The sequence below is a fragment of the Penicillium longicatenatum genome (genome assembly GCF_028827895.1).
Source record: "Penicillium longicatenatum strain IBT 33135 chromosome Unknown contig_1_segment0_segment0, whole genome shotgun sequence".
In the NCBI taxonomy this organism is placed as follows: domain Eukaryota; kingdom Fungi; phylum Ascomycota; class Eurotiomycetes; order Eurotiales; family Aspergillaceae; genus Penicillium; species Penicillium longicatenatum.
This window is the reverse complement of record NW_026643119.1, coordinates 3,153,584-3,181,497: the sequence shown is the minus strand read 5'-3', so window position 1 is coordinate 3,181,497 and position 27,914 is coordinate 3,153,584. Positions and strand designations below refer to the sequence as shown.

General features: G+C 48.3%; 7 protein-coding genes across 7 annotated transcripts; 6 read left to right on the top strand and 1 right to left on the bottom strand.

Annotated features, from left to right (window-relative positions):
* Positions 1 to 226: 226 nt before the first annotated feature.
* N7484_001943 (RNA-binding protein LSM5) lies at positions 227 to 860 on the top strand (the record flags this gene model as incomplete). The annotated part of the gene is made up of 6 exons (XM_057112363.1): positions 227 to 251; positions 302 to 358; positions 415 to 453; positions 513 to 540; positions 710 to 773; positions 825 to 860. The coding sequence occupies 6 exons, from the start codon at positions 227 to 229 to the stop codon at positions 858 to 860; spliced, it is 249 nt and encodes an 82-aa protein (XP_056977100.1).
* A 4,964-nt stretch (positions 861 to 5,824) lies between these two features.
* N7484_001942 (amino acid permease GAP1) lies at positions 5,825 to 7,703 on the top strand (the record flags this gene model as incomplete). Its single annotated transcript, XM_057112362.1, has 3 exons — positions 5,825 to 6,107; positions 6,172 to 6,589; positions 6,641 to 7,703. The coding sequence occupies 3 exons, from the start codon at positions 5,825 to 5,827 to the stop codon at positions 7,701 to 7,703; spliced, it is 1,764 nt and encodes a 587-aa protein (XP_056977099.1).
* A 1,376-nt stretch (positions 7,704 to 9,079) lies between these two features.
* Positions 9,080 to 12,007, top strand: N7484_001941 (GTPase-activating protein RGD2; the record flags this gene model as incomplete). The annotated part of the gene is made up of 6 exons (XM_057112361.1): positions 9,080 to 9,310; positions 9,393 to 10,551; positions 10,605 to 10,700; positions 10,754 to 10,939; positions 10,997 to 11,677; positions 11,721 to 12,007. The coding sequence occupies 6 exons, from the start codon at positions 9,080 to 9,082 to the stop codon at positions 12,005 to 12,007; spliced, it is 2,640 nt and encodes an 879-aa protein (XP_056977098.1).
* A 2,530-nt stretch (positions 12,008 to 14,537) lies between these two features.
* On the top strand, positions 14,538 to 17,021 carry N7484_001940 (Low-affinity potassium transport protein; the record flags this gene model as incomplete). Its single annotated transcript, XM_057112360.1, has 6 exons — positions 14,538 to 14,807; positions 14,898 to 15,709; positions 15,775 to 15,844; positions 15,903 to 15,970; positions 16,038 to 16,251; positions 16,314 to 17,021. 6 exons carry the CDS (start codon positions 14,538 to 14,540, stop codon positions 17,019 to 17,021), a joined length of 2,142 nt encoding a protein of 713 aa, XP_056977097.1.
* A 2,834-nt stretch (positions 17,022 to 19,855) lies between these two features.
* On the bottom strand, positions 19,856 to 21,932 carry N7484_001939 (AAA family ATPase CDC6; the record flags this gene model as incomplete). The annotated part of the gene is made up of 3 exons (XM_057112359.1): positions 19,856 to 21,510; positions 21,568 to 21,828; positions 21,881 to 21,932. The coding sequence occupies 3 exons, from the start codon at positions 21,930 to 21,932 to the stop codon at positions 19,856 to 19,858; spliced, it is 1,968 nt and encodes a 655-aa protein (XP_056977096.1).
* Positions 21,933 to 22,477: 545 nt separating this feature from the next.
* Positions 22,478 to 24,083, top strand: N7484_001938 (DNA-protein crosslink repair co-factor UBX5; the record flags this gene model as incomplete). The annotated part of the gene is made up of 2 exons (XM_057112358.1): positions 22,478 to 22,949; positions 23,005 to 24,083. The coding sequence occupies 2 exons, from the start codon at positions 22,478 to 22,480 to the stop codon at positions 24,081 to 24,083; spliced, it is 1,551 nt and encodes a 516-aa protein (XP_056977095.1).
* A 905-nt stretch (positions 24,084 to 24,988) lies between these two features.
* N7484_001937 (putative Ste20-like serine/threonine protein kinase) lies at positions 24,989 to 27,151 on the top strand (the record flags this gene model as incomplete). Its single annotated transcript, XM_057112357.1, has 4 exons — positions 24,989 to 25,040; positions 25,097 to 25,127; positions 25,193 to 25,509; positions 25,560 to 27,151. 4 exons carry the CDS (start codon positions 24,989 to 24,991, stop codon positions 27,149 to 27,151), a joined length of 1,992 nt encoding a protein of 663 aa, XP_056977094.1.
* Between the last annotated feature and the right edge of the window lie 763 nt (positions 27,152 to 27,914).

The following is a 27,914-nucleotide window of genomic DNA, read 5'->3' as shown; positions in this document are numbered from 1 at the left end:
ACAATTGAGTTTCACGACCAAACAGCAAGAGCAATAAGTCTGGGGAGACACGCTATTCCTGATATGGTATAGCCTCGTCGGCCCGGATAAAAGCAAGTTCCTGAAATCCAGATCAAATGCACCGTGACTTGTATATCTCTCGCCTAGCTCACTCTGCCATCGGTGATCGATACAATATCTAGGGAGGTTTCATAAGGACTTCATCTCGTCTAATATTCTGACGATCATGGCCTCTCAACTGCTGCCGCTGGGTTGGTCCCGTCAACCCCCCTCCTTTGGAACCCCACTAACCCTTCGATAGAGCTTATCGACAAGTGTGTCGGCTCTCGGATCTGGGTTGTCATGAAGGGTGATAAGGGTGAGTTAAGCTTTTCAGGTTATGCTGGTCGCGAGGAGAGTCTAACATGCGCAAAGAGTTCTCGGGTACCTTGCTCGGATTTGATGACTACGTCAGTGAGTACCCATCCCTTGTCCCGCCACGTTAGAACCACAGATCTCTAATTACCTTTTAGACATGGTCATGGAGGATGTTACTGAGTTGTGAGTAATCGTTTCAGCGTTGTTGAGCATCATGCAACAGATTTATCTCTCGCCTTCCACTTTTTGGCAGTTTTTAAGTCAAATGATTTGATACCCGCCGTTGCTTGTTCTCTCGACACTTTGATTCTTTGCATTGCAATTTTCTTCGATAAATCTAATTCTGTTGCAGCGACTACACTGGTGCCCAGACCAAGCTTCCCAAACTCTTGCTCAACGGAAACAACATCTGCATGGTAAGCTCGTTGTCCATCACTTTATTCTCCCACATCTGACCCAGTACGCAGTTGATTCCCGGTGGGGAAGGCCCAGTCTCCAGCTAGATTCCCGAGCCTGGTAGTTTGCGGAATAACGAAAAGAAATTTGTGTTATGATACCGAATACAACGACACGAAAAGTCCGATAGAAAGACTTAATTCCACTATTTATGAAACGCCGGTCCTCCAATTCTCTTAATCCACTCATTGTGAATTCTTCGTTCTTCAAGAGCGATAAGGATTTGTCCCTGCTAGGACTAGGCTGTATCAGGTTGAGCCTCAACGGGGAACATGTTCCTCGGCACTAAACGTGATTCTTGAAACAAAAGAAAAAACCTCGACTATAATCGGTCCCTACTTTAAATTCACTAGTAATCTAAGTTCCGTTCAAAAAATTACCTTGGGGTGACGATCGCAGAATCCACGTTAGCCCAGCTGATAAGCCAGCGCCACATTTGCAATGATAGGCAAACATGCACCATGTCTTATCACAACCCAATAGAGGCTACCCCGGGCCGTTCCTCTCCCTTTAAGTAGCTTGAACACAGGTAATCTTCACGTTGGTTCCCCGCAGTTGGGACACGTCGGCAAAATAACATGTGGATCCTTTGCATAAATCCACGCCGAATCCAGGGCTAGCTTGGTGCCATTTGTAGATCTCCCGATCTCGAGATTGCCGCTTCTTTGAAACCCCCCCTTCCTCCACTTCCCTTCCATTACACTCCTAGTGATTAGCTATGAGCTATCGCGAATGATCTATATCTAGAGAACGGAGAAAGTTTGCTGATGCCATGAGACCCTCCAATGGATACCACGATAAAACAAGTAGAGAATTGCGTCTATCTTGGAAGAGTTGTCAATTGAGTCTATAGAAAGAATTACTCGATCAGCTTTTGGACAGCATTATTTACGCGGTTGCCGATGGGGATTAAAGTCATGGCTTCTGGGCTTATCGCTGCATGCTAATACTTCACCTTATCAAGTGAGAGTCGTCGGCTAATTAAAAAATTTAAGGAGCAACGATGAGCCGCAGTGTATGCAGCTCAAACTCATTCAGAATCTCCGGGTACTGAGATCAAGTTGCAGAGATAATATTACGTGGCACATCTCAGCATCAAGCCAGTAATACAACGGCTAGATCCTGCGTATACCGCATGAAAATCCCCGTTCTAGTTGATAAACTTGTCATTTCGCTAAACTTCATCGGCTTCCGGGGTATACAGTTTATGGACAATAACCAAGAACCAAGAACTGACGCCTCATCATGGTACGAGATTTTCAACTTATCTCAAATAGTTCATCTTCAGATTTTGCAGCTCTCCTTTTCGGCCCAAATACCACTCTTAGAACTTCAACGACGTCTGGAACAAACTTTGTCTAGACTGTTTGAGATTCAATCCCCACATTAGAGGTGTTCTTGCTTGTTGCGCCGATGCTAATATAATCGCTTTTCATTTCGCTTCGATGACTGACCGCCAAACCCGCGAGTCTCGTCAGGAAAAATGTAACATTTAGGTTTTGATTTTGGACTCGCGTTATCCATCAACATGAGTACCTTCCTCTGACGAAGAATATAGACGGCCCTATCTCGGTGGTTTACACGACGGACTTGATCCAGCTTTCAATTGCATTTCTGAAGTTGAAGTTGCCTGCCATTATCTACCTGCGCATATAGGGGGCAATACTCTAGACCTGCTGTCTACGGTTACTCATCTTGAACTCTCGGTAGTTCCTCCCGGTCGAGGCCCAATACGGACTTTTTATGTGACGAAAGCCTCACTGGATGGCCATACCGAAGTGCAGGTTGTCAGGGGTCTGGGTCAGTCATGTTATCGAATATCAGGTATGCTACTGTTTACCAGTGACGAGTATATCGATTCGCTCGGATAGGTGGGCTGGGAGTACAGTCTAACTCCAGACATCGGCGTGCCTTTGCACGTTTAGAATGGCACCAAAGGTGGTCTAGACCAATCGTCGGAGTCATGCAGGGGCATCGTACAATCGTCATGCCGGTTGCACTTCCATACTCTACCTTTCTCTCCGAACGACGTGACCGCGTACATAAATTTCAAGGTCCGATGTTCTCCAAAAGACCTCGTCCACCAAACGCTGAAGTCTCAGCTTCTTCGACATTGTCAGGCCCGCATCCAATGTTTCGGCTTCATGAAAGGCAAGCACCACATTGAGAAGGCGCTAAATTCAGCCATCATAAGAAAAACCCCATGCTTCTACAAGAGATCTAATAGGCGCCTGGGAACTCCGCATGCCGCCTCTGCCAATCAGAAAAGAGAAAGAATTGTGTCTTTCTTCTTTGCTTACAGCCTCGGCATTGCTAAGCGCCAGCCCTTTTGGTGGAACTGCAGGTAGCTTAATACTAACCAGTCTTAGAGCGCTTGTTGTAATCAGCTAACAAAGAAAAAGTAAATTATGCGTCTTAGCAACGCATCTCAAGAGTTCGAGCATACATAATAGCTAGGGTGTTGAGTCGCATACGAAGAGTAACGTCAAAGCCAGACAAGATCTCACCCGTGTCACAAGCCATGTGTATTTCTAGGCAAAATCCCACCTAATGTCTGCAATATCAAACCAAGACATTCCAGCCGTGCTGTTGTGCAATAAGAGTTTCATTACCCCAGATGGATGGGAGCGATGTGGAAACTGTTACCTAACAGCTTCGCATCCCCGCATTTCGACCGGAGAACCCGTCGGCGGGCGGGATAACTCTAAAGCGACTATTGATAACTCTGTCTCTTGTGTTTAGGGGCAAGATGGTTGGCTGGGCTGGGAACGATGTGATCCAGCGGCTGGTTGAAAAACTTATCACGGTCGGCCTCTCTCACCTGCCTATTCTGGTAGTAGATGTACCAGGATAGCTGAAAGAAGAGCATTCTGGGAACTTAGAAGTTTGTTCTTGGTTAAACTAAATTCAAGGATGCTTGAGCTGATTTGGGCGTCTGTGACGCCTCGAGACCTCCAAGCCGGCGCTTGCCGAGAACGTCGTCACCTGCGTTGAAACCACTAGGCCAAATTTCCAAGATCCCTCGGTCATGGTTCCTATTCAGAGATCTAGCGCCAAGACCTTGACCCAAATGGCTACCTAGCCCCGATGTTACCGTGGCTCCCTGGCTCACAGTGGCAGCCAGTTACAGCACATTCAGAACGCCATCAACAAGCATGATGAAGCATCATCCGAAGCCGGCTTAAGAAAAAAAAAAATTCAGGTTTGGGGGCCAAGGTGCCAAGACCACGATAACGAAGCTCTGGGTGTCAAGACATCTACATATTTGTGTTTTCTGCGGGTTGCTATCAGTGATCATATCAATGGGTCCATGCTGGTTCCACCGTTATCAGTACCGGTCCACTTCAAGCAAGCTGGCCCCGAAAGGTTGTCGCATTGACGGCTCGATTCCTCAAGTCTAAACGCCCCATCGGTTTCAACGGGAGGCTTGGCAGCCAGCTTACGAAAGCCAGGATGCGAGGGGAGGACAATAATGCGGCCTATGAGACATCTCAAATGACACATGGTTGCGCTCTGTTCCCCTTATACGAGCTGCATCGGATGATCATGAATAAACCGCACCTCGTGATTCCCTTGCTTGAGCATTGGTTCTCCCGGGCTTCCATGCATATTAGTGGCAGACCGCCAGAAAGCCACCCGGCCAGCCAAACGAATCAGCAAAGGGGGAGTTCAAACGCGTGGCTCCAGGGTTCCATTTGCCTAGCAATAATTGCCTCGGACAAGGGACGCAGCACATGGTTTTATGCGGCGAAGCCGAATCGAAGCACAGGCCCGAAAGTCTACCGGGGTCTTGGTCTTTGTTACCAGGGTTCAGCTTCAATGAAATCTACTCAAACCATAATTCATGACGTTATTGTACTAGTCCATGTCGAACGCCTCTCAGGGTGGCCCAAAGCGCACGCCATCAGAATGGACCCCTTTGTCGGAAGCCTTCCCATAGGCAAGAGTAGCGTAAAGGAGTCGAGGCTAGCTTCCTTCCCCAGAGTCGCCACGAATATCCCTGTCGCACGCTAGTCCCATTTTAGAGAAGTAGGCGATTTTTTGAATTGAATATTGTTCTGTTTGAAGCGAGCTTTGCCCTCATCTGAGCACCTTTGGCCCCCCGAGAGGGATTTGCTTATCACAAAAAGGTTTGGATGGCGGTTTTGATTGGGCAAGGATCGTCTATCGCGTGGAAAGTGCGGAGTTTAGTGGGTCCACGATGCTTGCTGTGCTGGGTCAACCAGAAGCTTGGTCATTAGGTGCCACTCAACAAAGCAGTCGAGAAATCCCAGCAGTGATCAGGCCATGTGTGAGGGATATGTGAAGGAAGCGGAGCGTGGCCGGAAATGAAAACAATAGAGTGGATGTAGGCAGCGTCAGCAGCTGCAAGTCACCAGACTTGGGTACACAGTGGGATCGTCCCGTTGTGACAGGCTAAAATGCCCCTAAATCACGCAGGTGATAAGTGGCGTTTAATGCCTGATTATTCCTCTCTGAAACACCCAGATCCTTTTCTTATTATTATTAATAATCTTATCGCTCAAGGTGATTTCTCAAATATCCGGGGTATCAGGGTCCCGCGGTATCGGCCATTCCGAAGCCCGATAGCAGATTAACGATCATTATGCAGCCAAATGGACCAATCTGAAGCGTCAAAAATGTCGCATTAATAAAATATCGTCGATGCTGACTACCCCTGTGGTGTTGCCTCAGACCAGGGCCCGGGGTAGAAACTCTGATTACAAGGCTAAGCGCATTGGGCTTGACCACTACCCTTTTGTGGTCTAAGGCACAGTCGATTAGCCAGTGGCGCAAACTGCAAGTAATCTGTATGTGAAAGAATAACCTAATGGTTATTCTCGGTTGGAAACGTTTAAATCATCTTTCCTTCCCTGTGCTTTTTGGTAACCTCACGCGTCCTTTCCTTTCCCTCCCCCCGCCCCTCCTCTTTCCTTCTACCAATTTCCCAAAAACTTCCTTCTGTTCATCAAAAATTCCCCTGAGCTTAATACGGGGGCATTTGGTCAGCATGGAGGACGAGAAGGTGTACAAGTCAGATAAATCACCACCTCAGACGGCTTCTGAGCCTCTGCCTGCTTATGGCGACTCGCAACCGACAAAGGCTGGAATAGGTCGGCGCTTCATCGACAGCTTCAAGCGCGACCCTAATGCGCACATCATCAGTCAGAATGCGGGAGCCGATGGCTCAGGATTCGATCTCGAGACTGCAGCACAGAATGTTGCTCACTCACCACTCCAGCGCCGCTTGAAAGGCCGTCATCTCCAGATGATCGCCATTGGTGGCTCGATCGGTAAGTTTTCAATGGTTGAAATGCAAAATATAACCCAGGATCGATTTCTAATCATCTGCATTAGGTACCGGTCTCTTCGTTGGTTCTGGAACCGTGTTGGCCACGGGTGGTCCGGCGTCCGTGGTCATTGCGTATATCTTGATTGGAGTCATGCTTTACACCACGGTCCACGCGCTGGGTGAGATGGCTGTCTTATTCCCGGTCTCTGGTTCTTTCTCTCACTACTCTACTCGCTTCTTGGATCCGGCTTGGGGTTTCGCTATGGGTTGGAATTATGCACTTCAATGGCTCATCGTCTTACCGCTTGAAATCGTTGCGGCTTCCATCACAATTGACTATTGGAGTCCTAACGTTTCCAATGCTGCTTGGGTCATCATCTTTTGGGCTTTGATTGTTGTGATCAATCTTTTTGGTGTCCGTGGCTATGGCGAAGCGGAGTTTGTCTTTGCGGCCATCAAGGTCACTGCAGTTATTGGGTTCATGTATGTTTTTGTCGCAACCCCAAGCTTTTATCATGGCTAACACTCTACTAGTATCCTGGGCATCGTCATCAATTGTGGCGGTGGTCCTCAAGGAGGCTACATCGGTACAAAATACTGGCATGACCCGGGTGCTTTCCATAATGGCTTCAAGGGCCTCTGCAGTGTCTTCGTAAATGCTGCCTTTGCCTTCTCTGGAACTGAGCTCGTTGGTCTAGCTGCTGCTGAGACCGCGAATCCCCGCAAGTCTCTTCCCACTGCCATCAAGCAGGTGTTCTGGCGTATCTCTCTCTTTTATGTTGTGTCTCTCACTATCGTCGGCTGCTTGGTCAAGTACACGAACGATCGCCTTGTTACCGGTGGCTCATCGGCTGATGCCCATGCCTCTCCCTTTGTTATCGCCATTGAAAATGCCGGTATTTCTGGTTTGCCATCTGTTATGAACGTCGTTATCATGATCGCCGTGCTGTCTGTAGGCAACTCTTCTGTCTATGGCTCCTCACGAACTCTTGCTGCCCTCGCCGAACAGGGCCAAGCTCCCAAGTTTCTGGGCTACATCGACCGCAAGGGACGTCCCATCTGGGCCATCGCTGTCGCTTCCGCAATTGGTCTGCTGTGCTTCCTTGCCGCATCAAGCAAAGAGACCACTGCCTTCCAATGGATGATGGCTATCTCGGGTCTTTCCTCCATCTTCACCTGGGGATCCGTTTGTCTTTGTCATATCCGGTTCCGCCGTGCCTGGAAAGTTCAGGGGCACAGTCTCGATGAATTGGCTTTCCGTTCGCAACCCGGCGTCATTGGCTCGTGGGTCGGTTTCATTTTCAATTGCCTGGTGCTGGTCGCTCAGTTCTGGGTCGGCTTTGCTCCTGTGGGCTATGCCGAAAAGTCTACGCGCGCACTAGTTGAGAATTTTTTCTCGGCTTACCTCGCTGCCCCCATTGTCCTAGCTTTTTACCTTCCCTATAAGCTCTGGTACAAGACCAAGATCATGCGCTCGAAAGACATGGACTTAGCAACTGGTCGTCGGGACCTGGATATCCAGCATCTGATTGAGCAAGAAGTGGCCGAGCAGAAGGAGTGGCCTAAATGGAAGAAGGTCTACAAGTTTTTCTGTTAATGGTATTTGGAAAATGGAAGCGCACTATCCTCTTTCTTGTGCCTTAATATCGATGAATATTTGCGACTGCTTTAGTTAATGACACATACCATAACGACACAATGCAAAATTCCGATTTATTCTGAACTTTTTAACTGTAGCTCCAAATGTTTAAATAGGGACTGTTGATTTATACATTGACCCACCTCCGTCAGTACTGTCAGCCATAAATTTATTGGAAGGCTTCACCCGTGGACTATCCGTACTTGGGTACTTGTCAGCCCTATGAAATTAAAACCCACGAACTACATTCACCAGACCCGCACCAGCATTGATAGAGCTCCCCTGTCCCGTATTCCAAAGCATGGTTGGTCAGATTGGGGATTTGTGTATGATTCCAAAGTTAACTTTAGTTAACATTCCACGTATAGAATGACACATGCGCATTCCGTCATGCCGATTAACGGCCAGTTTCAATTCGGGGCTGAGTGTGTATTGAACGTTACGGTATTGGTGGTTTTGGGGAAGTGGCTGAGTACGTATGCCTCAGGCGGGTGTCACGCCCCTCAACAGCATGACCCGGAATTTGACGTGTCTGCAGACATGGAAAGAGTACAGTATGTGATATTATATGGTAGCGATGTCTTGGGAATTGTGAGACAAATCCAGAAGAACAGAGTTTTTCTTCTCCAATGCCAACAAAGACTTATCCACTTCTCTAAAAGATTTTCCAGAACCCCAAAAATAGTACCGAGAAATAGTGTGGTGGAGCCACAGGTTAGCAGTACTGTACTCAGATGTACCCGTAATATTACAAGCCACTCCACGCCGAATGGAAATTCATCAACATCATTAACTCGTGAGCTGCAAGACAACCCCTTTTTTCTCATTCCTTCCTTTAGACGCTGCTTTTGCTGTTCTTGCTGTGTTCTTGTCCCTCTGTGTCCTTCGAGCTACTCGACCGCCGTTCGCTCTTTTTCCACCTCCTTCGCCCTCGCCGCTCCTTGGCGCTTACCTGCCGCGCGCTCTGATTCCCCGGGATCCCATCCGCATCTCGAGCCTCAATTCTCCCCAGTGCCAAGCGCAACATCCTATCTTTCCTGTTCTTCGTCAGAACTCTTTTCCAGTGCGACCTAATTTCGAGCTAGCCGGTCTGCTTTGAGATTTTTTATACCTGCTTGTTTCGACGTCCAGGAGGAGGCTCAGTTCGGGCCCGCTAAATTCACCCAAGTCGCTTGTATTTTGCGCCCAACAAGATCTTTGTCCTCAATTCCCACTTCACATCCCAATCACGGTTTTCTGACTCACGAACTTTCACTCCTGACTCGGTGCCGATCACCTACTTCGGATCAATTACTTCAACAAAGTGAACCGTGTTCGTGCCGGTCGCTGTCACAATGCCTGGCTTTGCGGACTCGTTCTGGACGCCCGACTATGCCTCGGGTCTCGGCGTCCTCTATGGGAAATTACAGCAAGGAGTGGTGGAGAACAAGCAGATCTTGCTGATCGCATCTATGCGGGCAGATGCGGAGGAGCAGTATGGTCTCCGCATGGGAGATATTGCACCAAGCGTGGATCGGTTATCTGCCGCGGGTTTCGGCAAGGACGATGGTGCTAGTGTGAGAAAGGTATGAAGAACATGAGATTTGGTTTTGGTCATTTTTGTCTGACTAGATCTGAACTGACGGCGCATGTATCTCGGTTTTCTAGGCATACGAAGGTGTCCGTACTGAGATGGTTGAGGCTTCTCGGAATCATCAGAAGATCGCCAACAACATCCGCGAACTTGTCGTGGCTCCATTCCGTCGCTGGGGCGAGCAGCACGAATACCGGGTTCAGGCGTCTCATGATAACCTCCAGGGGCGGATCAAGGAACATGCGAAGCAGGTTGAATTGGTGAAGAAACTTCGCAGCACTTACTTCAACAAGTGCCGGGTGGTGGAAGATTTGGAGGAGGAGAACAAGCTTGCTTTCCAGGACCCTGAGACTAGTCCCAAGATCAAGCCGACGCCGAAAATCGTCCTTCCCACCGAGGAAGAGCCCGAGGAGGAGGAGCCCGTTGAACTGGGAGATCGCATCTACGGTCCAGAGGATTTCAAGAAGATTTTGCTGCACATGCTGAACAACATCAGAATTGGCGAGGCGAAGGTGCCGATCATTGGTACATATCAGAATGTCTCTACCGGTGCGGATATTGTGGAGTACGTTCAGAGATACATGGAGGCCTCTAGTCTGGCGCAGGCAGAACGCATCGGACAGGATCTTGTGGATGGTGGCTTTTTGCGCTTGGTTGGCAACATGGGTAGTGTTTTCGCCAACAGCTCGAAGATGAACTACCAGTGGCGTTCCAGAGTCTTCCAACTCACTGGCATTCCTGAGAAGAAGAAGCCTCTAATGCGGGTCGCCTCTGCGGCTTCTGGGGCTTCGAGCGAAGATGGTGCCGACTCGCCAATGTCGTCAGTCTCGGAAATGATCGCTGGATGGAACCCCCTCAACAACCCTTACCCGAACGAGACTCCTGCGGAGAAGCTGCGGAGAGAGGCATTGGAAGCCGATGAACGCTACAAAGCTGGTGTGCGAAAGCTCGATCAGCTTCGGTGCCGCCTCGAGGAAGACGTCATTGATAACTTGCGGTTTATGGAGCAGTGCGAGCTGGACCGCCTCAAGGCCATCAAGGCTGTGGTTCTCGACTTCTCTGGCGCCATTAGCAACGTCATTCCCAATCTCCAGAGCACTGTCGATCATATGATGCTGTATCAGGAGACGATTCAACCGCTGGGAGATTTAAGATATCTCCTGGAGAACTACCGTACTGGCGGGTTTGTCCCCCGAGTACAGGCCTACGAAAACTACTATGGATCTGTTGAAGGTATGTGGACAACTCAATCGACCAAACCTTTAACAAACGCTGATCATCTATAGAGCAAAACTTTGGTGTCGATCTTGAAGCCAGAGCTCGGGTGGACCGCAAGCGCGTTCCAATCTTGGTAACCACCCTTTTGACCTACTTGGACAACCGTAAGAAAACCTCATCTATTGAACGGAACTCAGAATCAAGCTAAGATGTACAGGTTACCCCGAACTCGAGGGTGACGAGGCCCGTCGTGGTATCTGGCTGCACAACCCTAAGTTGTCTCACACGCACCAGCTGCGCAACGCTCTGAACAACAGCAAAGCGGACTATCATGAAATCCTCCCAACCTTTGAGATACCCACCGTCGCTAGCGTTCTAAAATTGTACCTTCTTGAGTTGCCAGGTTTGTCATCTCCTTCCGATCCGATGTGTCAAATTACGGAAGCTAATTATGCCGCAGACTCTCTTGTTTCTTCGCAAGTCTACGAAATCGTTAAAACGATCTACTCGACCACCGCTCATGAGACCACGGAAGAGGGACGAATTAAGGTCCTGCAGAGTACGCTTGGACAACTTCGTCTCGTAAACATTGCCACGCTTGATGCCATCATGACCCACTTCACACGCCTAATCGACTTGACCTCTGCCGATGAACAGTACATTGCTGCAATTGCACAGGTCCTGTCACCATGTATCCTCCGCCCTCGCTTCGAGAGCAGTCTCACAATGGACGAGCGCCACAGTTACCGCCTGATTCGTGATCTTTTTGCTCACAAGGACGCCATCTTTGGCGAGCTGAAGCGCCAGTCCAGTGCGTTGGGCATCTCTAATTCCAGCCGCCCTCGAGCAATTAGCACGGATGAGAGCAACCGACGTGCCGCCATGGAGGCTCGCCAGCGCGCCATCGTCAACCGCAGCCGCGCTACCAGCCCTTCAACCCGTCAACGTCACCGACGGGACCGTTCCAGCGGCGCTTCTGAGACCGGTCGATTCCCCATCAATGTTGCAGCCAGCCCTGCTGATCGTCGAGCCACCCCGACGGCCCGTCCCAGCCTCGATGTTCCCGCTAGCAATGGATCCCCTACTGGATCCGAGCACCCTCCCATTGTGAACACCCAGATTGTTGAGGTTGCAATCAACGGTAACACCGAGTCTCCAGCTTCAGCAGCTGTGACTAGTGCCAGTGTCTCGGAGGGTTCTGATAGCCCGCCGCCTCCCCCAGAGACTGCCTCCGATGGTTCCCCCCACCCCAACACCCACCCCAGCCCCCACAAGTACCGAATTTGAAAAGCGCGCCTCCATCCCTCGCTCAGCTGGTGGCCGGTATACTCGCAAGCCCGGTCTCGGAAGTCTTTCTAGCTTCCCAACCGGACCTGCCGTCGGCGCCGCAGGCACCGATAGCAACCGGAGCAGTATCGCTGAAAGCGAGCCCAAGGGTGTAACTCTGGAAGACAAGCCCATGGATGATTGAATGATGCACCTTGACATTTTCGGGGAGAGAATGAAACACGTCTCAAAGACCATGTATAGCGACGCGTCTTTTGAAGCTTTTTCTTGAATCCCTCCCTCTTGAATTTTTTTTCTAAAAAAGAAAAAAATTATTTCCGTTTCGTCGTCATGCCTTTTCAACGCATGCATGCATACATACCCTTCTCTGCCCTGCCTTGCCTGCATGTGCTATTTGTCAAATACCTAAGAGCCCATCCTGATTATACGGGTCTATTTCTCCTTGGAATTGGTTTTTTTTTTTTTTTTTTTTTTTTTTTTCTCTTATCTTATGTTTTCATGCATCTCTTTTCTCCTTGTGCTCGCCTTTAAGTCCGCACCCTGTATGTATACTCGATTCTCTTACACATGTACGAATTTCCTGAACCGTCATAATCTTTCTGTTTGTAGTTGATTCGTTATAAGTTTTGTAGATGGTCCTTTTGTGAATATTATTTGATATTTTCTGACATTTCGATCGGGTACGGTAGAGGACAAGTTCGGCTTCCTCAATGATAGCACTCTTTCGTTCTTTCTCTCGGCACCACATTTCGGAACTAATCTATCTTGAGCCTAGACCGTTAATTTTGTATTTGACCCGTCGCATAAAACATAACGAAACCTCCACGTCTGTATAGCAGATGTTCCGTAAATACGCCCAATCTTGAGAAGATTTGCTGCAAGCTAGGCAAACAGCACAGAGACTGCCTGGGAATCTGGCAAGGTCGAGTCCATTTCCCTCTTTCAAGCTGACTTATTGTGAGAACCTTTTCTGCGTGATTATCAAAGAAGAATGTTTCTGGTCACATTTACGAGAGCTAGGCGCTTAGGCGCTTAGCTATTACTGTAGGCTGTCCTGGCATTTCTTTGGCTCGACGGCCCGTCCCGCGAGGAAAGCCCGATGGCCGACCAAACTTGTGCTCCTATGCGGCTTTCACGATAATGTGACCGACTGCCGGTACTGATTGGCACAATTATACACTTATATTTACGCAACACGGTAGAACAGCGTTGTTTAGCTTCGAACTATTCATCCGCAGAATCTTTGTGATGTATCGGGCTATTAGGACACACACCTACATACACCGCCATATAGAAGGAAGCTTTAGGTAGGAATGAACTATTACTAGTGTCTATGTGAAGCGATCTATTTATATCTGATTGGCTGAGAATCACTGGTTTGCACGCTACTGTATTCTCTGAGGGGGTCCCATGTTTGTACATAAGCTACAGACGCTCGAGGGCCATGCCGACTCGTTCGTCGGTCAAAGTTCATATGAGCCAAACCTTTAAGTTTCCACAGTAAATGACTGGATCGCCTTTAGGAACGAAAACCTTATATGGCTCCCTGCTGAGTATCGTAAATTCTCTTGCTCTGCTATACAGGATGGCAACCTTGCTCTTGGATATCCTAATTGCAGGGTTTTCATTATTGGTTTCCGCGCTGGTTAGTTAACTTATTGTTGTACCCAGTGTATTGTTCTCTGATATCTATCCAAGAAAATAGTATGGGCTAGCACAGCACTACGTCTAATAACATTGAGCGCTTCGGGTTGTTGGATCCTAACATCATTTGATCTGATTATTTGTAGAATCAAGGCATGTTACCCCTGATTAGTGACCTGGCTTCTAAAGACGTTTCCAGAGTGCTCTTGCAATATATGTAATTTATTCTAGTTTGGATATCCTCATGTTCGTAACAGTGCTAAGATGATGCAAATTTCCGGCTAATACCAGATCTTCATTAGTGCCCAATTGTGGCGCTGAGAAATAGCGAAAGAGTGTAAAATTTTTGAAGCCGAGCTTGTCGTCTATTATATCACAAACAGTTTATCCAATAGGGCGTACTAATACCGTTGATGTACGAGGTCGTCTGGGCACATGGCCTTCGGGTCGGTGGCGAAAATACTCCTAAATGAGGCTGTATAAGCCATTGGAAAATACAGCAACCGGCATCTTTGATCAAACGCCACTAAAATCGGATACCTAGACACTACTTAGTGTTATGCAGTTACACATTGTGATTCAGACGAAATATTTGCTCTTTAAAGCATTAATAGACACATCACGCTGCTTGCAAGTTGACTCAAGGTCTTCGAAAACCTAGGGATTCAAGATTCAACCTACGCTTTAAACTACGATATACACCAAATTTCCATTCTAGGAACGAAAGGCGCCGACTGGCTAGGTAACCCTTCTTTCATCACCTTTACCCTCCAGCGTAGCTTGGTGCGAGCAAGTAGGTACCGGGTTATATGCTCAATTATATTACTTTTCGTAGTTTCAAATACGACGCTTTGTCTAGTACCGACAATGCGGTACTCAACTAATTTTTGTGGTGCCTTGTACCTCAAGGCGTGCATACATATGAGGCATATGAACTGACGAATCAACATCGGCATAGCTTACTAAGCCTACGCCACTACAAAGGTTAGTGGCTACCTTATGATCCCTTGAAGACATCATATAATTTGTGTGACAACAGCTGGCCTTAAATAGAAAATCTCCCATCCAGAATGATTAAATGCAGTTGGAAGATAAAGAAATTTCATCTGCCCCGGATCCGATTTCTCACAGTGCATTATGCCTACTTCATCGGGGCGACTCTTATCACCTCCGCCATCCTCTGGGGTAGCTCCTCTCCGCCCCACAGCGTGCGATATATTGATGCGTTATTTTTGACAGTCAGCGCCATGACACTTGCTGGTTTGAACACTGTCAATTTGTCTACATTAAATACAATCCAGCAGATCTTACTACTGTTCCTGATAATATGTGGGTCCACGGTAAGGAACCAGTCTGCTTGTGGCCAGCCGCTTACTTAAAATTAGCAATTACCTACAACACTTGTGGATAGGAACGCTAATCAGATATAGATATGGGTCTCCATCGCAGTAGTCATCGTTCGCAAAAGAACATTTGAAAAAAGGTTTAGAGAAATTGTGCAAGAAGAAGGTCTACGGAGAAGGAGACTCCGCCACACGATCAATCAGTCTCGCCCATCAATTCAACTGGCCACACTCCCATCACGACAGCCAACAGTACCCAATGAACCAAATATGCAATCAAATAGGCGCCAAAGTTTGCCATCATATAGACCCCTAACTCCATCGAGCGCCTCTCTCCAACCCATAGCACGAAGCAAGAGCCAAGGACAGACATCAGGAACCAATCCGGATCACTGCAAGGAAAATAGCCAAAAATCAGATTATACTCACCCCGCGGCTACGGATCACGCTGAATCTTTAGCGTCTCACAAAACACAACCCGATGGAGGCTTCCCTCGGGAACCAATTGATACTGCAGATACTGATGCTCATATTACATTCACCGCTGACGTACGCCTAGACTCTGGGGAAAATCCCCTTAATCTGGCACGCCAGAATATGCGTCCCCCCTTCGTGCCTGCCGCCCATAATCAATTGGAGGAAGGCAATAATGACGATGGCCTTGAAGATGACAGCCATCTAAACTTCCTACGCAAGTTCAGCCGGAATTCTTCATTCCATAATTTAAGTGAAAGAGAACGCCGAAGACTCGGTGGTGCAGAGTACCGAGCCGTATCCCTATTGTCCATTATCGTCCCGGTATACTTTCTGCTGTGGCAGTTGTTAGGCGGGCTAGGTGTCGGTGCGTACATGGCAAGAAACAAGGCCGCAGTGGCTAGATTGAATGGATTGGATCCTTGGTACGTTCAAAAAATTCCATAATGACTATTTCTTGAGGTTGTTCCTAAAGGCTGCTCGAACTTAGGTGGGTGGGGTTCTTCTTCGCCATTTCTGCCTTCAATAATTCTGGGATGAGTGTACTTGATGCCAATATGGTGAATGCCCAATATTCTGAAGCTCAAATGATTGTTTTCCGACTAACAGCTGTGCAAGGTTCCCTTTCAAAGTTCAACATATATGCTGATCACGATGGGCCTTCTCATCCTAGCTGGTAACACCTGGTAAGCCTTTTCGTAGTTTCCCGGGTCACTAATCCGTCCTTTTCCATATACTCATAATTATTCGCAGTTATCCAATATTCCTGCGGTGGATATTGTACACCATTCGCCTGCTTCTTCCTCGCGGTGATTATTATCACTATTCTCGTGAGACTTTGACGTTCCTCTTAGATCATCCACGCCGGTGTTATACAACCCTGTTTCCTTCTGCACATACGTGGTGGCTTCTGGTTTCTGTGATTGTTTTGAATGGGGTTGATTGGGTAGCTTATGAGGTGCTCAATGTGAGTATGAAAATCCCTCCTTGGCGCATGTTCATAATGCTGATTATGATTGTTATCAATAGTACGATAATCCGGCGGTCAATATTACTCCCGCAGGACCACGTGTGCTAGATGGTCTTTTCCAAGCACTTTGCGTTCGAAGTGGGGGCTTCTACATAACAAACATCTCCGCCCTCGAAATAGGAACGCAGGTGATATACGTGATAATGATGTATATCTCCGTCTACCCTGTTGTCATCACTATGCGCCACTCAAATGTGTATGAAGAAAGAAGCCTCGGTATCTACGCAGACGACCCCTCCGTTTATCCAGACGAGGAGACCTATTCATCAGAAAGCTCGAGCCCTTTAACACCTAAGGCCCCCGCATCGGGAAGGTTGTATTTTGTCCGGCACCAACTCCGCGCACAGATGGCGTTCGATCTATGGTGGATTGCTTTAGCCGTCATAATAATATGTATAGTTGAAGCCGGCCAGTTCACCCGGGATCCAGTCACATACTCGGCTTTCAATATCATATTTGAAACCGTCAGCGCCTATGGCTGTGTCGGAATCAGTACAGGTCTTCCAGATCAGCTCTATAGCTTTTCTGGGGGCTGGCATACTTTTAGCAAGTTGGTGCTTTGCGCAGTGATGATCCGGGGCCGTCATCGAGCTCTTCCTGTGGCGATTGATAAGGCCATTATGTTGCCGAGTGAAAAACTCGCAAAGGCGGAAGAAGAGGATGCCCTGATCAGGATGGAGAGGACAATGAGTCGAACCACTCGATGAGAAAATTCGAGCAGCTCAAGACATTGACGGCTCGCTTTCCTTACCCATCGATCCAAGTACGAGGGTAATCACTTAATAACAATGCACTAAATAAGTGAGAATTTCAAAATAAAGACTGCTTCCTATACATCATTTCCTAGTGAACATTCGACTCAAAACACCAAAAGAATAACCAGTGAACTCATATCCCGAGTGGTATTGACAACCTCCTCTCAGGTCTCACAGTGAAGACTAAATGTGCAAGCGATATCTCTCTTGTCTATATAGCGAATGACCTCTAGCACATCGACATGGCCATCTACTTCACTGGTGTTTGAAGAGAATGACAGCGCCTTCAAATATTCGTCCGGCTCACTGATGATATATGGAACTGCATCTTTGTAACATTGTGTACCTTGGTACTTCTCTAGGCTGCAAACAAGGCCGGGTGGCTGTTTAGGCCGATCCAGGTCGTACCACTCTCCCAATCCAGAAACCATCGTCTCTGAGTATATGATCCTACATTTCGAGGTATTTGACTATTCACAGCCCACTGTTCTGCATGTAGGCTCACCTATGCTCAACCTGGAAGCCATCTATACGTACATGAGAGGTATCAGTTTGACCCAACACGAACACGGTAATAGATATCTATACAAAACTGACGAGTGAGGAACGTAGAATCAGCTTCTTGTCAACAATCAGGGGTCTCCTGATCTCGCTCTGCAAATAATCGATTCTGTGGTTCCAGTAGAACTTAGCGCCTCTAAACAAAAAGCATTATGGGGATCAAGGACTCAATATATACCCTCAGAGGATCATGGAGAGTATGTTATATGACCTTTGAGTATAGTCACCTTCAGGATTGAGAGCTTGGTCTTCCTCGTTTGCACTGTGATAGCCCAGATCCTTTTGAAGGTATAAACCAACCCCAAAATTTTTTCACTTGCTTCATTTTTGGTTCTTACCACTTCCCTTCTCACCAACTTTCTTACAGCCGCCTTCCTTTCTTGCCTCTGACTCTTCTTGACTGCCGAAGTCTAAATCCTCGACTCCTTGATCGAGTTACAAGCCTGTCCTTTCCCAGCTTCTCTGCTTTGAAAAGCCCTGGATCGCCGTTATGAAGCTGACTCACCTACCCAGTGAAATCCTCCTGATTGTGGCCTCATACCTGCACCACACGAGTAACTTCTACGCTTTAACCAGGACCAGCCGTGACCTGTATGCTTCACTCAGTTGGTTTCTATACCACTTCGAAAGCAGATACAATCACGCCAAGGCACTTCATTTTGCTGTTAAACGTAACCGCCCCTATCAAGTTCAAGCCTTACTGGATGGCCTGCGTTTCACCCGCGCAAAGCCTCACCCAGATGCACAGTTAATGCCTTGTCGTCAATTCCATGGTGAGCTAGGGATATACCTGCCCGAGACTTCATCAGATTCAGGAATACCGTACCGGCCAAATCTCCCATCCAACAACTTAAATGACTCCAACCACTCGACCAAAGTTCCATGCAAATGCTTTTACCATTCAGAACTTTTCTGGAATTCTGTCCTCGACCACCCTCTCTATCAAAAGAATTACACCATAAGGAGCATCTTCAACATCCAGCGTTGTCTGATCCTAGCAATCCGAAGGAAACACCCGAAGATCGTGAAACTTTTATTAGACCACGGGGCACAGACAAATTTTCATCTCGGACCGAACTTCTTATTTGTGCTGCCAACAGTTACTCGGAAATGGTGGGTGTGGAAAGAGCTGGAATTACCACCACTATGTGTTGCAGTGCAGTCCAAAGACCTGCAACTCGTGAGATTGCTACTCAAGCATGAAGCCAACTCACAGGTACAACGGCCTTCGCCGTTGCATCTTTTTGTCGAAAAAAAACTCAAGGAGATAGCTTTTCTGCTTGAAGAGCCAAGGGTAGAGCCACAAGAAAAGGTTTTACTAGATTCAACCCTCATGAAATTACAACGAGCCAGATCTGCGTGGAGGGATCTCATAGCTCAAGGGCATGATATTAAATCCTACGGTTCCATGGCCCTCTATTCCGCTCAAATGGACTTCTACCTTCATCTTGTCGACCAGTTAAAATCTCGAGGCGCAACATTAGCGGAACTGTTTGACGTGTAGAGAGTGTTTTTGAGGGGTCTTGTACATGGAGTCCTTTCTATTTCTATCTTTGGGATAGACACGTCCTCTCCGACGGATAGTGGATTGGATGAGCGCAAGGAGGCAGTCGTGGAGAGTACAGCCATGCATACATAAAATTTATTCATGACAGCACCAAGCAGGGGAATGAAATATCAACCGAAAAACAATGTGACCTAATGCTAGAAAACGAGTCAATTCAGCCAATTTGAAGCTCTTGAAGTATTCCTTACCGGTCAACATTCCCCGGATAGTTTTATTGGGACAGTAGTAGATACCCAGTCGTAGACCACCGTGCGGGTTGCGAACTAGGTATACTCTACCATCAAAACCGCCTTCTACCGACGGATCCCGGGATATTTAAGAGTCAGGAGTTTGGTTTATTTGACTTGGTCTTTTCATTCATATTTTTGTTGTATTTTTTTGACTGTTTTGGCTGTCGATCAAGAGGTCATGCCATGTTGCATGGCTGTTTCAAAAAATGGAACGAGAAACAAATGGAAATCGTGTCAACGGCGCTAAACATGAAGAATGCAGACTCGACTCCAGAAATGCGGTGGTTTTGTACATGGTAAGATTGCCTCAAACAGGACTCCGATAATGCCTCCAATAATGCTGTGTGGGTAATAGAAAACGATCAAAGATAATAGTAGAAAAACGAACTCAAACAAATGGAAATTCAAGGACAAAGACCATGCGAATATCACAGTCCATCGCCACGGAGCAACCGCCTCAGAATACCTTCACCAGGTCCGGCAATTTGGCCTTCGATTTCTGACTGGGACACGAAGCAGATCAGACCTTGTTCGTTCATGGCCTTGTGAGGGGTTGACATCACGTTTCCGGACTTGGAAGGTGTGCGGCGAACATCAGAGCCACCAGCGACTGTTCCGCCACGGCCACGGCCTTGGTACTCGCCTACAAGGCCCATGGTTTCCAAGTTGCTCAGGACGTCCTTAAACTCTGTGGCTGTCAAGGGGTGGAGGATGTTGTCATTTCGACAAAGCGTACAATATGTGTCAAAGGCCTGCTTCACTGTCGGGGCAGAGGATCGATTCTTGGAGGGCGTGCTGTGAATGTCCATCTCACGACGCTTGCGCTCGAGTGCGATCAATGTGCAGATAGCAGCCTTCTGCTGCAGATTGATATTCTTTAGTCTTTGCACAGTACCTTGCCCAAAAGCAGAGGTCGTGATTCGGGCAATGTGGGCAATGCTAGCGCGAGGCGCTGTCAACGGTGTGTAGCTGGACATGGTTGTCGGCCGAGGAGCAGCGCCTGACTTTGAGGGCGAAGAGAGATTTTCATTTTCTGCTAGAACAGACATCTTTGTTTCAGCAAGTTGCTTCTCCAATTTCTGGATAGTTTCTTGCTCAATGACATCAATTGCGCGCTTGATCAACTCAAACGCCTTGCGAAGGTCGCCTGTTTGCGAAGCAACTTTCTTTGCGCAGAGCTGAATTGCCGCCGGCTGCAAGAAAGGAACGAATTTGGGATCAGAATCAGCTGAATCCGTGGGAAGCAATGATCGAAGGCGAGCAGTAATCACACCGGCAATTGAAGCTGCATTGTAAGGCAAGAATGGAAGTAGTGTCGGCCTCAAATTCTTTGCTTTCAATTGTGGGAGAGACCGGTCTGTCAAATCCAAGGCGTTGGCAATACCGATGAGAATCAGAGTAGAATTGTTATGCAAAGACCACTCAAACAAAGATTGCAATACTCCGGAATCGCCTTGGAGCAAATGATCCATCTCATCCAGACTAACCAAATACAGACCATTCGCCTTCGTTGGGATGAACATATCCTTGATTCGGTCGGCCTCGCTCTTTTTGAAAACCTCCGATTCATCACAAAAATCTTGGATGAGTTTACTGTATACATCACGAGAGTTACGCATGCTCACACAGTTGACATGAGAAACCTTGACATTGGAGAGGTCCATGTCCTGGCATACTTCATTGACCATGGCGCTTTTGCCCGTACCAGGAGGTCCACTGATGTAGAGACAGCCACCTTTTTGAGACTCAACACAATCCTCAATGAAAGTCGAGACCTTCTCACGCTCTGACTCTCGCCCAACGAGGCGACCAGAAGTGGCGCCACGAGCGAAGAGCTGTCGGGCTTGCGAATAAACGGTCTGTGTTGTTGTCGGAGTGGCACTTTGACGAGGAGTGGGGGGAAGGTCGGCGTGTCGAGGGGTCCGCGGAGTCACAGACCTGGCTCCTACCTGCACACGGTGGCGAGGTGTAACCGGGGAATTTTGGATCGCATCTCGAAATCGATTCTTTTGCGGGGTCTTGAATTCGACCGGGGCGGGTACTTCGAGCTTCTCAAGCTTTTCGGGGATCTCAGGTTTCTCATCTGAAAGCCGTTAGCTACCAATTTGCTTAACCAATTATTCCAAATCTCTCAGCTTACCCTCCACGAGCTTCGAGGTGCGGAAATGAGACTTGATCTTTGTCGGAGACCCACCCTGATCATCGCGCAGTGTGTGTTTTGAATGCGCTTTTTCCGAGATCTTATTGATGGCATCCCCATTCTCCTGGTCCACCGGTTGCTCTGCATCCTGGTTCTTTGCAGCGAGGCGAGTTGAGCGAGTCCGACGAGGTGCAGTGGCGGTCTCACGTTGGACCCGGGGTGCAACAGTTCTGCGCTTGCTCGCGGTGCGCACAGGAAGCGCTGAAAAAGAGTCAGCGATATTTTGATTTGTAATTTAGTCCAGAAGTCTCACCTTCCGCTTCTACAGCACTTCGGGTGCGTTTTCCGAGAACCGTAGTTGCCATTGTTGGGGAGGGAAAGGAAGTGTGTAAAGCGCCTTCCTGCGGCACGAGGTCTGGGAGATAAGTCTCCGCGCCTGCGCGTCACGACAAAGAAGACGCGTCGCGTCGCATTCCTTTAAACCGAAAGCGGTAAGTGTGGATTTGCGGTAGCCCATTGCGACCAAAAACGCAGGGCTATTGGTACTTGCGTAATTGGTCTCTAAAGATTCCCGTACGTACTTTACTTGAGGCTTCTAAGCAAATTGAGGTCCTACGTCACTGCTGATGATCGTCCTGTTGGCCTATCGCAACTAGACCACAAGACAGATAACTGCAAAATAGTGTTTTGCACATGTGCATTCATTTAAATACCATCTCCAACCCGACTTCCAACTGCGCGGGGTACTCAGCGAGCTTATCCCACCGTTTGCAGTTGTTTGCACCACCTCTCCACATTCAACTACTCATAATTCCAAGCTCATTTTAAAGACTATTTCTGTTTTGCCTTCCTTCCCTTCCTTTCTCCCCGGATCCTCCCTTTTATACCCTGATTTTCCTTGCTCGCCACCATGGAGGACAGCGTGGTAGCTCAGTTCACCGAGATTACGGGCTCGACGCCTGAGACGGCAACACAGTACTTGCAACTCACCGAATTCAACATTGAGCAAGCGATGCAACTGTTTTTCGAGAATGGAGGAGCCCCATTGACCGAAGCGCCTGCTCAACCAGCAAGCAACCCCGCATACGAAGATGAATCAGGCGTCGTCCATATCGATTCCGACTCCGATGACGACAGTCGGCCGGCTCAATCTGCGCAACCAGCGGGCACGACATTTGATGACGATGCTGCAATGGCCCGTCGCCTACAAGAGGAAATGTACGGTGCTGGAGGCCCAACCCACAATGATGATTATGAGGATGAAGTACGGGCGCCTATGGCTCGCACCACCGAGACCTTGGTGGGGCCGGACCTTGATTTCCACGATGGCATGCATTCGAATATTTTGGGCCATTTACGTGCTGGACGAGGTGGACGAGGTGGTGAGTTAGATTCTGGATATCCAAATAAAGGTTGAACTAAGCTGACACATGGTAGGCCGACCTGGCATCTTCAACCAACAAGATTCGGCATCCATCTGGAATGGCAGCTCGTCGACCCACCAAGAACAATTATCGCAAGCGACCGGTGGCGCATCGGAAGCTTCGTCCAAATCTAACATGCTCGCTGAAATGTATCGACCCCCCTTCGAGATCATGTCTCGCTTACCTTGGGATGTGGCTCGCCAAGAAGGTCGGGACAATGAGAAGTGGCTGTTGGTTAACATCCAGGACCAATCCATCTTTGACTGTCAGGTATTAAATCGTGATCTTTGGAAAGACAAGGGTATCCAGGAAACGATCAAAGAACATTTCATCTTCCTACAGTTCTCCAAGGATGATCCTCGAGCTGCACCATACCTCCAATACTACTTCCAAGCTAGCGACGTTTCCGATAATTACCCTCATATTGCCATTGTCGATCCTCGAACCGGCGAGAAAGTCAAGGCTTGGACGGGACAGCCTGTTGTCAAGGCCCCGGAGTTCCTTATGCAACTTCATGAGTTCCTTGATCGTTACAGCTTGAACCTCAACGTTCGCAATCCGGTGGCGAAGAGGAAATCTGAAAAGCCAGAGAAAACAGTGGATGCCATGACAGAGGAAGAGATGTTGGACATGGCGATGAGGAACAGTCTTGGTGCAGGAGGAGAGTCCTCGGCCCCGAAGCCAGATGACCCAGACGACTTGACCCGCAGCACGGGGGACATCAAAGGCAAGGGCAAGGCTGCAGAGGATGATGAGATGGACGAAGCTGGACCCGTTGAAGAGGCCGAAAGCTCTGTGTTTTCCTCTATTCCAAGCGACCAGCCACACATTGAACCAGCTGCCGACCCAGCCACAACCACTCGTATCCAATTCCGTCACCCAGCCGGCCGTGTTATTCGGCGTTTTGCGCTATCAGACCCTGTCCAGCGGATCTACGAGTGGCTAAAGGCAGAGCCTCCTGTGGAGGACAAGGCTGGAGTGGAGTTTGAGCTGAACTCCTTGGGAAGCAACTTAATAGAATCACTGCAAACAAGCATTGAAAGTGCGGGGCTAAAGAACGGAACTGTCAACATTGGGTACCTCGAGGAATAATTGATGCGCACTGCTCTGTATTGCTCCTGGAATCCACATCATTACCTCCCCTGGATCGTCAGTGATAGAAGTGTGATCTCCGCATCTCATTGTTGCTCAGAAGGGAGTGGCCATTGTTCCATTCAACTGCCCGTAAAGCAGAGACCAGGGGCTGTGATTTCAACATCATGGCTAGATCGCATATTTAAAGATTTTGCCTTCTAGTCTTAGAATCAACGTGACATGAACTCTATCAACAATTTCGTTCCTATTTGCTCTTGCATCGTATGTTTGTAGTTAACTTCGAAGCTACCGCCGCAGATAAGAACGACACCGCCTGGCAGAATAGGCCCCGCGTCGATAAACAGACGCCAGGATATCTTCCTCCGTAGCTCCCTCGCGATTCAATATAGTGCCGTCATCCTTATATAGTGGTTGTGTTTCATGATGGTATATGATTGATGCTCTTTTGTGTTATTGAATTGGAGGGTCTGGACCCATTTTGATACCGCCGCGACCTCTTTCCATCTTTGTTGATGCTCCGCCCTGTTGTTGTTGGTAGGTGGAACCCACCCGGCAACCCCCCAAAGCACCGGATTTCTGCCTTTGTTTCATTGATCGCTTACCTTTACAGTAAACAGAGCTAGTGCGCTGCCTTTCACCTCCGGATTTTTTCCGATTCCTGCGTTGATCATTCCGGTCACCTTGTCACCCTCCACTCCAATCCCGCTCCGCTCCCATTCGCAGTACGTTACCCATTTCACACCCCCATGAACGAGGTTTTACCATGTTGGTCACTCTTGGTGCTATGGCTGGATACTTAGATGTTTAACTTTTGATTCTAGCTGCTGAAACGAATTTGGAACCCCGCGGAGTCCCCGCCGCACGAGTTCGGCTCCTCCCCGAGAGCCAGATAAGCCGCCACAATGCCCGGGCCAATCGATCCCGAAACACTTTACACTAAACAAGCTTGCATTGGTAAGGAAAATAACTTTGAGGATATTGGCACGTTCAATATTAACCTTGGTGTATAGGTGGTGGAAGTTTTGGCAGGGTCTACAAAGGGTGAGTGAAACATACTACGGGAGACTTGATGCGCCTTGCATACTGACTCCCAATTTCCATCTCAGAGTTGATAAGATAACTGGAGATTCTGTTGCCATCAAGGTTATCGACGTTGAGAATGCTGAAGATGAAGTAGACGAGATCATCAAGGAGATTGCGATTCTATCTGAGCTGAAATCCCCATACGTCACCAAATACCATGGTTCATACCTCAAGGGCTCGAATCTCTGGATCATCATGGAGTTTTGCTCTGGTGGTAGTTGTCATGGCTTATTGCGCCCCGGTGTGATCCACGAAGAGTACATATCGATTATTCTGCGAGAGCTTCTTAAAGGCCTGGAATATCTTCACGGTGATCAAAAGTTGCACCGAGACATCAAAGGTAATTTGGTCTCGATATTCATGGCTAAATCAAGGCTAATCTGAAGGCAGCTGCAAACATCCTGTTAAGTGCGAGTGGACAGGTCAAATTGGCAGACTTTGGTGTATCGGGCCAATTATCTGCAACAATGACCAAGAAAAATACATTTGTGGGAACGCCCTTCTGGATGGCTCCGGAAGTCATCAAGCAATCAGGGTACGACTACAAAGCGGATATCTGGTCTCTAGGGATTACGGCAATCGAATTGGCCTGTGGAGATCCTCCGTATGCTGATATTCACCCGATGAAAGTCCTGTTTTTGATTCCTAAAAATCCGCCTCCCACACTCAATGGCAACTTCAGCAAGCCCTTCAAACAATTTGTTGAACTGTGCCTGCGACGGGACCCAAAGGAGCGACCGTCTGCTAAGGAGTTGCTCGAACACCCGTTCATCAAGCGGGCGAAGCGGACGACATACCTCACAGAGCTTATTGAACGTGCGGAGCGCTGGCAAGCGACCCACCGTGGCCAAGATGATGATGAAGATGATTATGATGAACCCTGCGAGTCTGTTGGGCTGAATAGAGAAGACCATGAGGACCTCTGGGACTTTGGCACTGTTCGCCCTGCAGGACCTGCTGGTGGGCGATCGGCTATGCCGCCATTACGTCCGATGAACGACTCGGCAACCAACTCTCGTTCTCATGAAACTGATGAGTGGGATTTGCAAGACGAGACGAAACAAGCGCCACCGTCTCAGTCACTCCCCATTCAATCGAATCCTGCAAACACCGCTGTCGAGTCCTCTTCATCCAAAAAGCCTCTGCCTCCCTCAGTGCCACCCTCACCGTTAAAGCAGACAACAACACAGCCTTCTAACAACTCTTCCCGCCAAACTCGCCCTCACAACTCAGTCATTTCTCCCGAAGAAGATTCTCCCGCCAGAGCACCCAATGGACGATATTTGCAGGCAATGAAGGATTTCGAAAATGGTCTTCGGCTCGATGCGCCCCCTCAGCCCAAGTCCCCTGCTGTTGCGTCTAACAACGCGATGAGGGAGCAATCTCTACCCGTCAACGAGCCAGCACCCGTCCAGCAGCGTCCTCTCCCTAGTACCAACGGAATTCCCGCTCATTACCGCCCGGCGCCTTCCGGGGGTTTTCAAAAGCAGCCCGAGGCAGCATCCGCAAATGCGAGACCGTCCTCCGGACTTAAGTCCAAACTTGCACCGAAAAATGAAGAGCGCCTTGTTAGAAACACCCCTGCCAGCCCTCGTGTAAGCGAGCAGCCAAAACAACTTCCACAACCGTCGGCCAAAGCCCCAGTAGAGAATGAGCGAGCCACCGCTTACGGATCTGTTATTATCCCTGCTCTGCGTGCAGCCATGAACCGACGTGGTCGCAATCTTTCTCGTCTCGATCCTGCCCGAAATCCCAATAACAGACCATCTTTCGAAGAAGAGCAACAATGGGAGCAAAGTGTCCGTGTCCACCGAAACATGGACCATATTGTGGATGATATTTCTCGGGCTTTCACCAACCTTCATCGCTGGGATATGGAAGACCAGGTCCAAATGGGAGGTGGTGTTGATGTTACACTTGATGCTTTCCTGGAGGAAGTTCTAGTACGCCTTCAACCTGCTTCTGCCCCTGATTCTACTTGATTTTTTTTCCCGTTCCATGGGGTTCTATGGAGGGATCCGGTTGCACTTTGTCTGGTACCCCAATTGCGCCTTCCCTGCTACGTCATGACGTTTCTGATCTCATGCAAATGGTCACACGACTCTATCTATGCTTTATGCTTGGCATCCCACGACTCTATCTATTTATATGATCGGCATTCCATGACTATCTATTATTTACCCCCGGCTTGATGAATCATTTCATACGCATCCGAGGAATTTTGTCAACCTTGTTCTTTACGATTGCTTTGTTCACGATCCCATGACACACCTACCTGGTTTTCATGCTCTACAAAAGATAGCTGGTACTTCTTGTCTAAGAAATGTTGTTGGCATTATTGTTGTGGGTTCCGATTTTCTTCTTTGCCATGTGTTTGTAAACTTCATTCAATTGGTTTTTTCTTTATATATTAAGCGGCATTTACTTACGTAGGCGATCATAGATCTTACTTAGTGCTCGCTCTAAGGATGTGAAAGTAACAGGGATACCAAGACACCATCGATCCAGCCTAAAATTCTCTAGGACGTGTCTTGTCAGAAAGCGACCACAGATGATTACGAGGGCCTCGGTCATTCGATGTCATTCGATGTCATTCGATTCGTGGTTTTCTTTCTCATGAAATTAATTTTTTTGAGTATCAAAGTATAAGTATGTACATGAATCATTATCTGTCCCAATGTAGAAACGTACAATAGGTAACATGCGCTGTTGTGGTGTTGGCAGGATCGAAGAATCGTGCTAAGC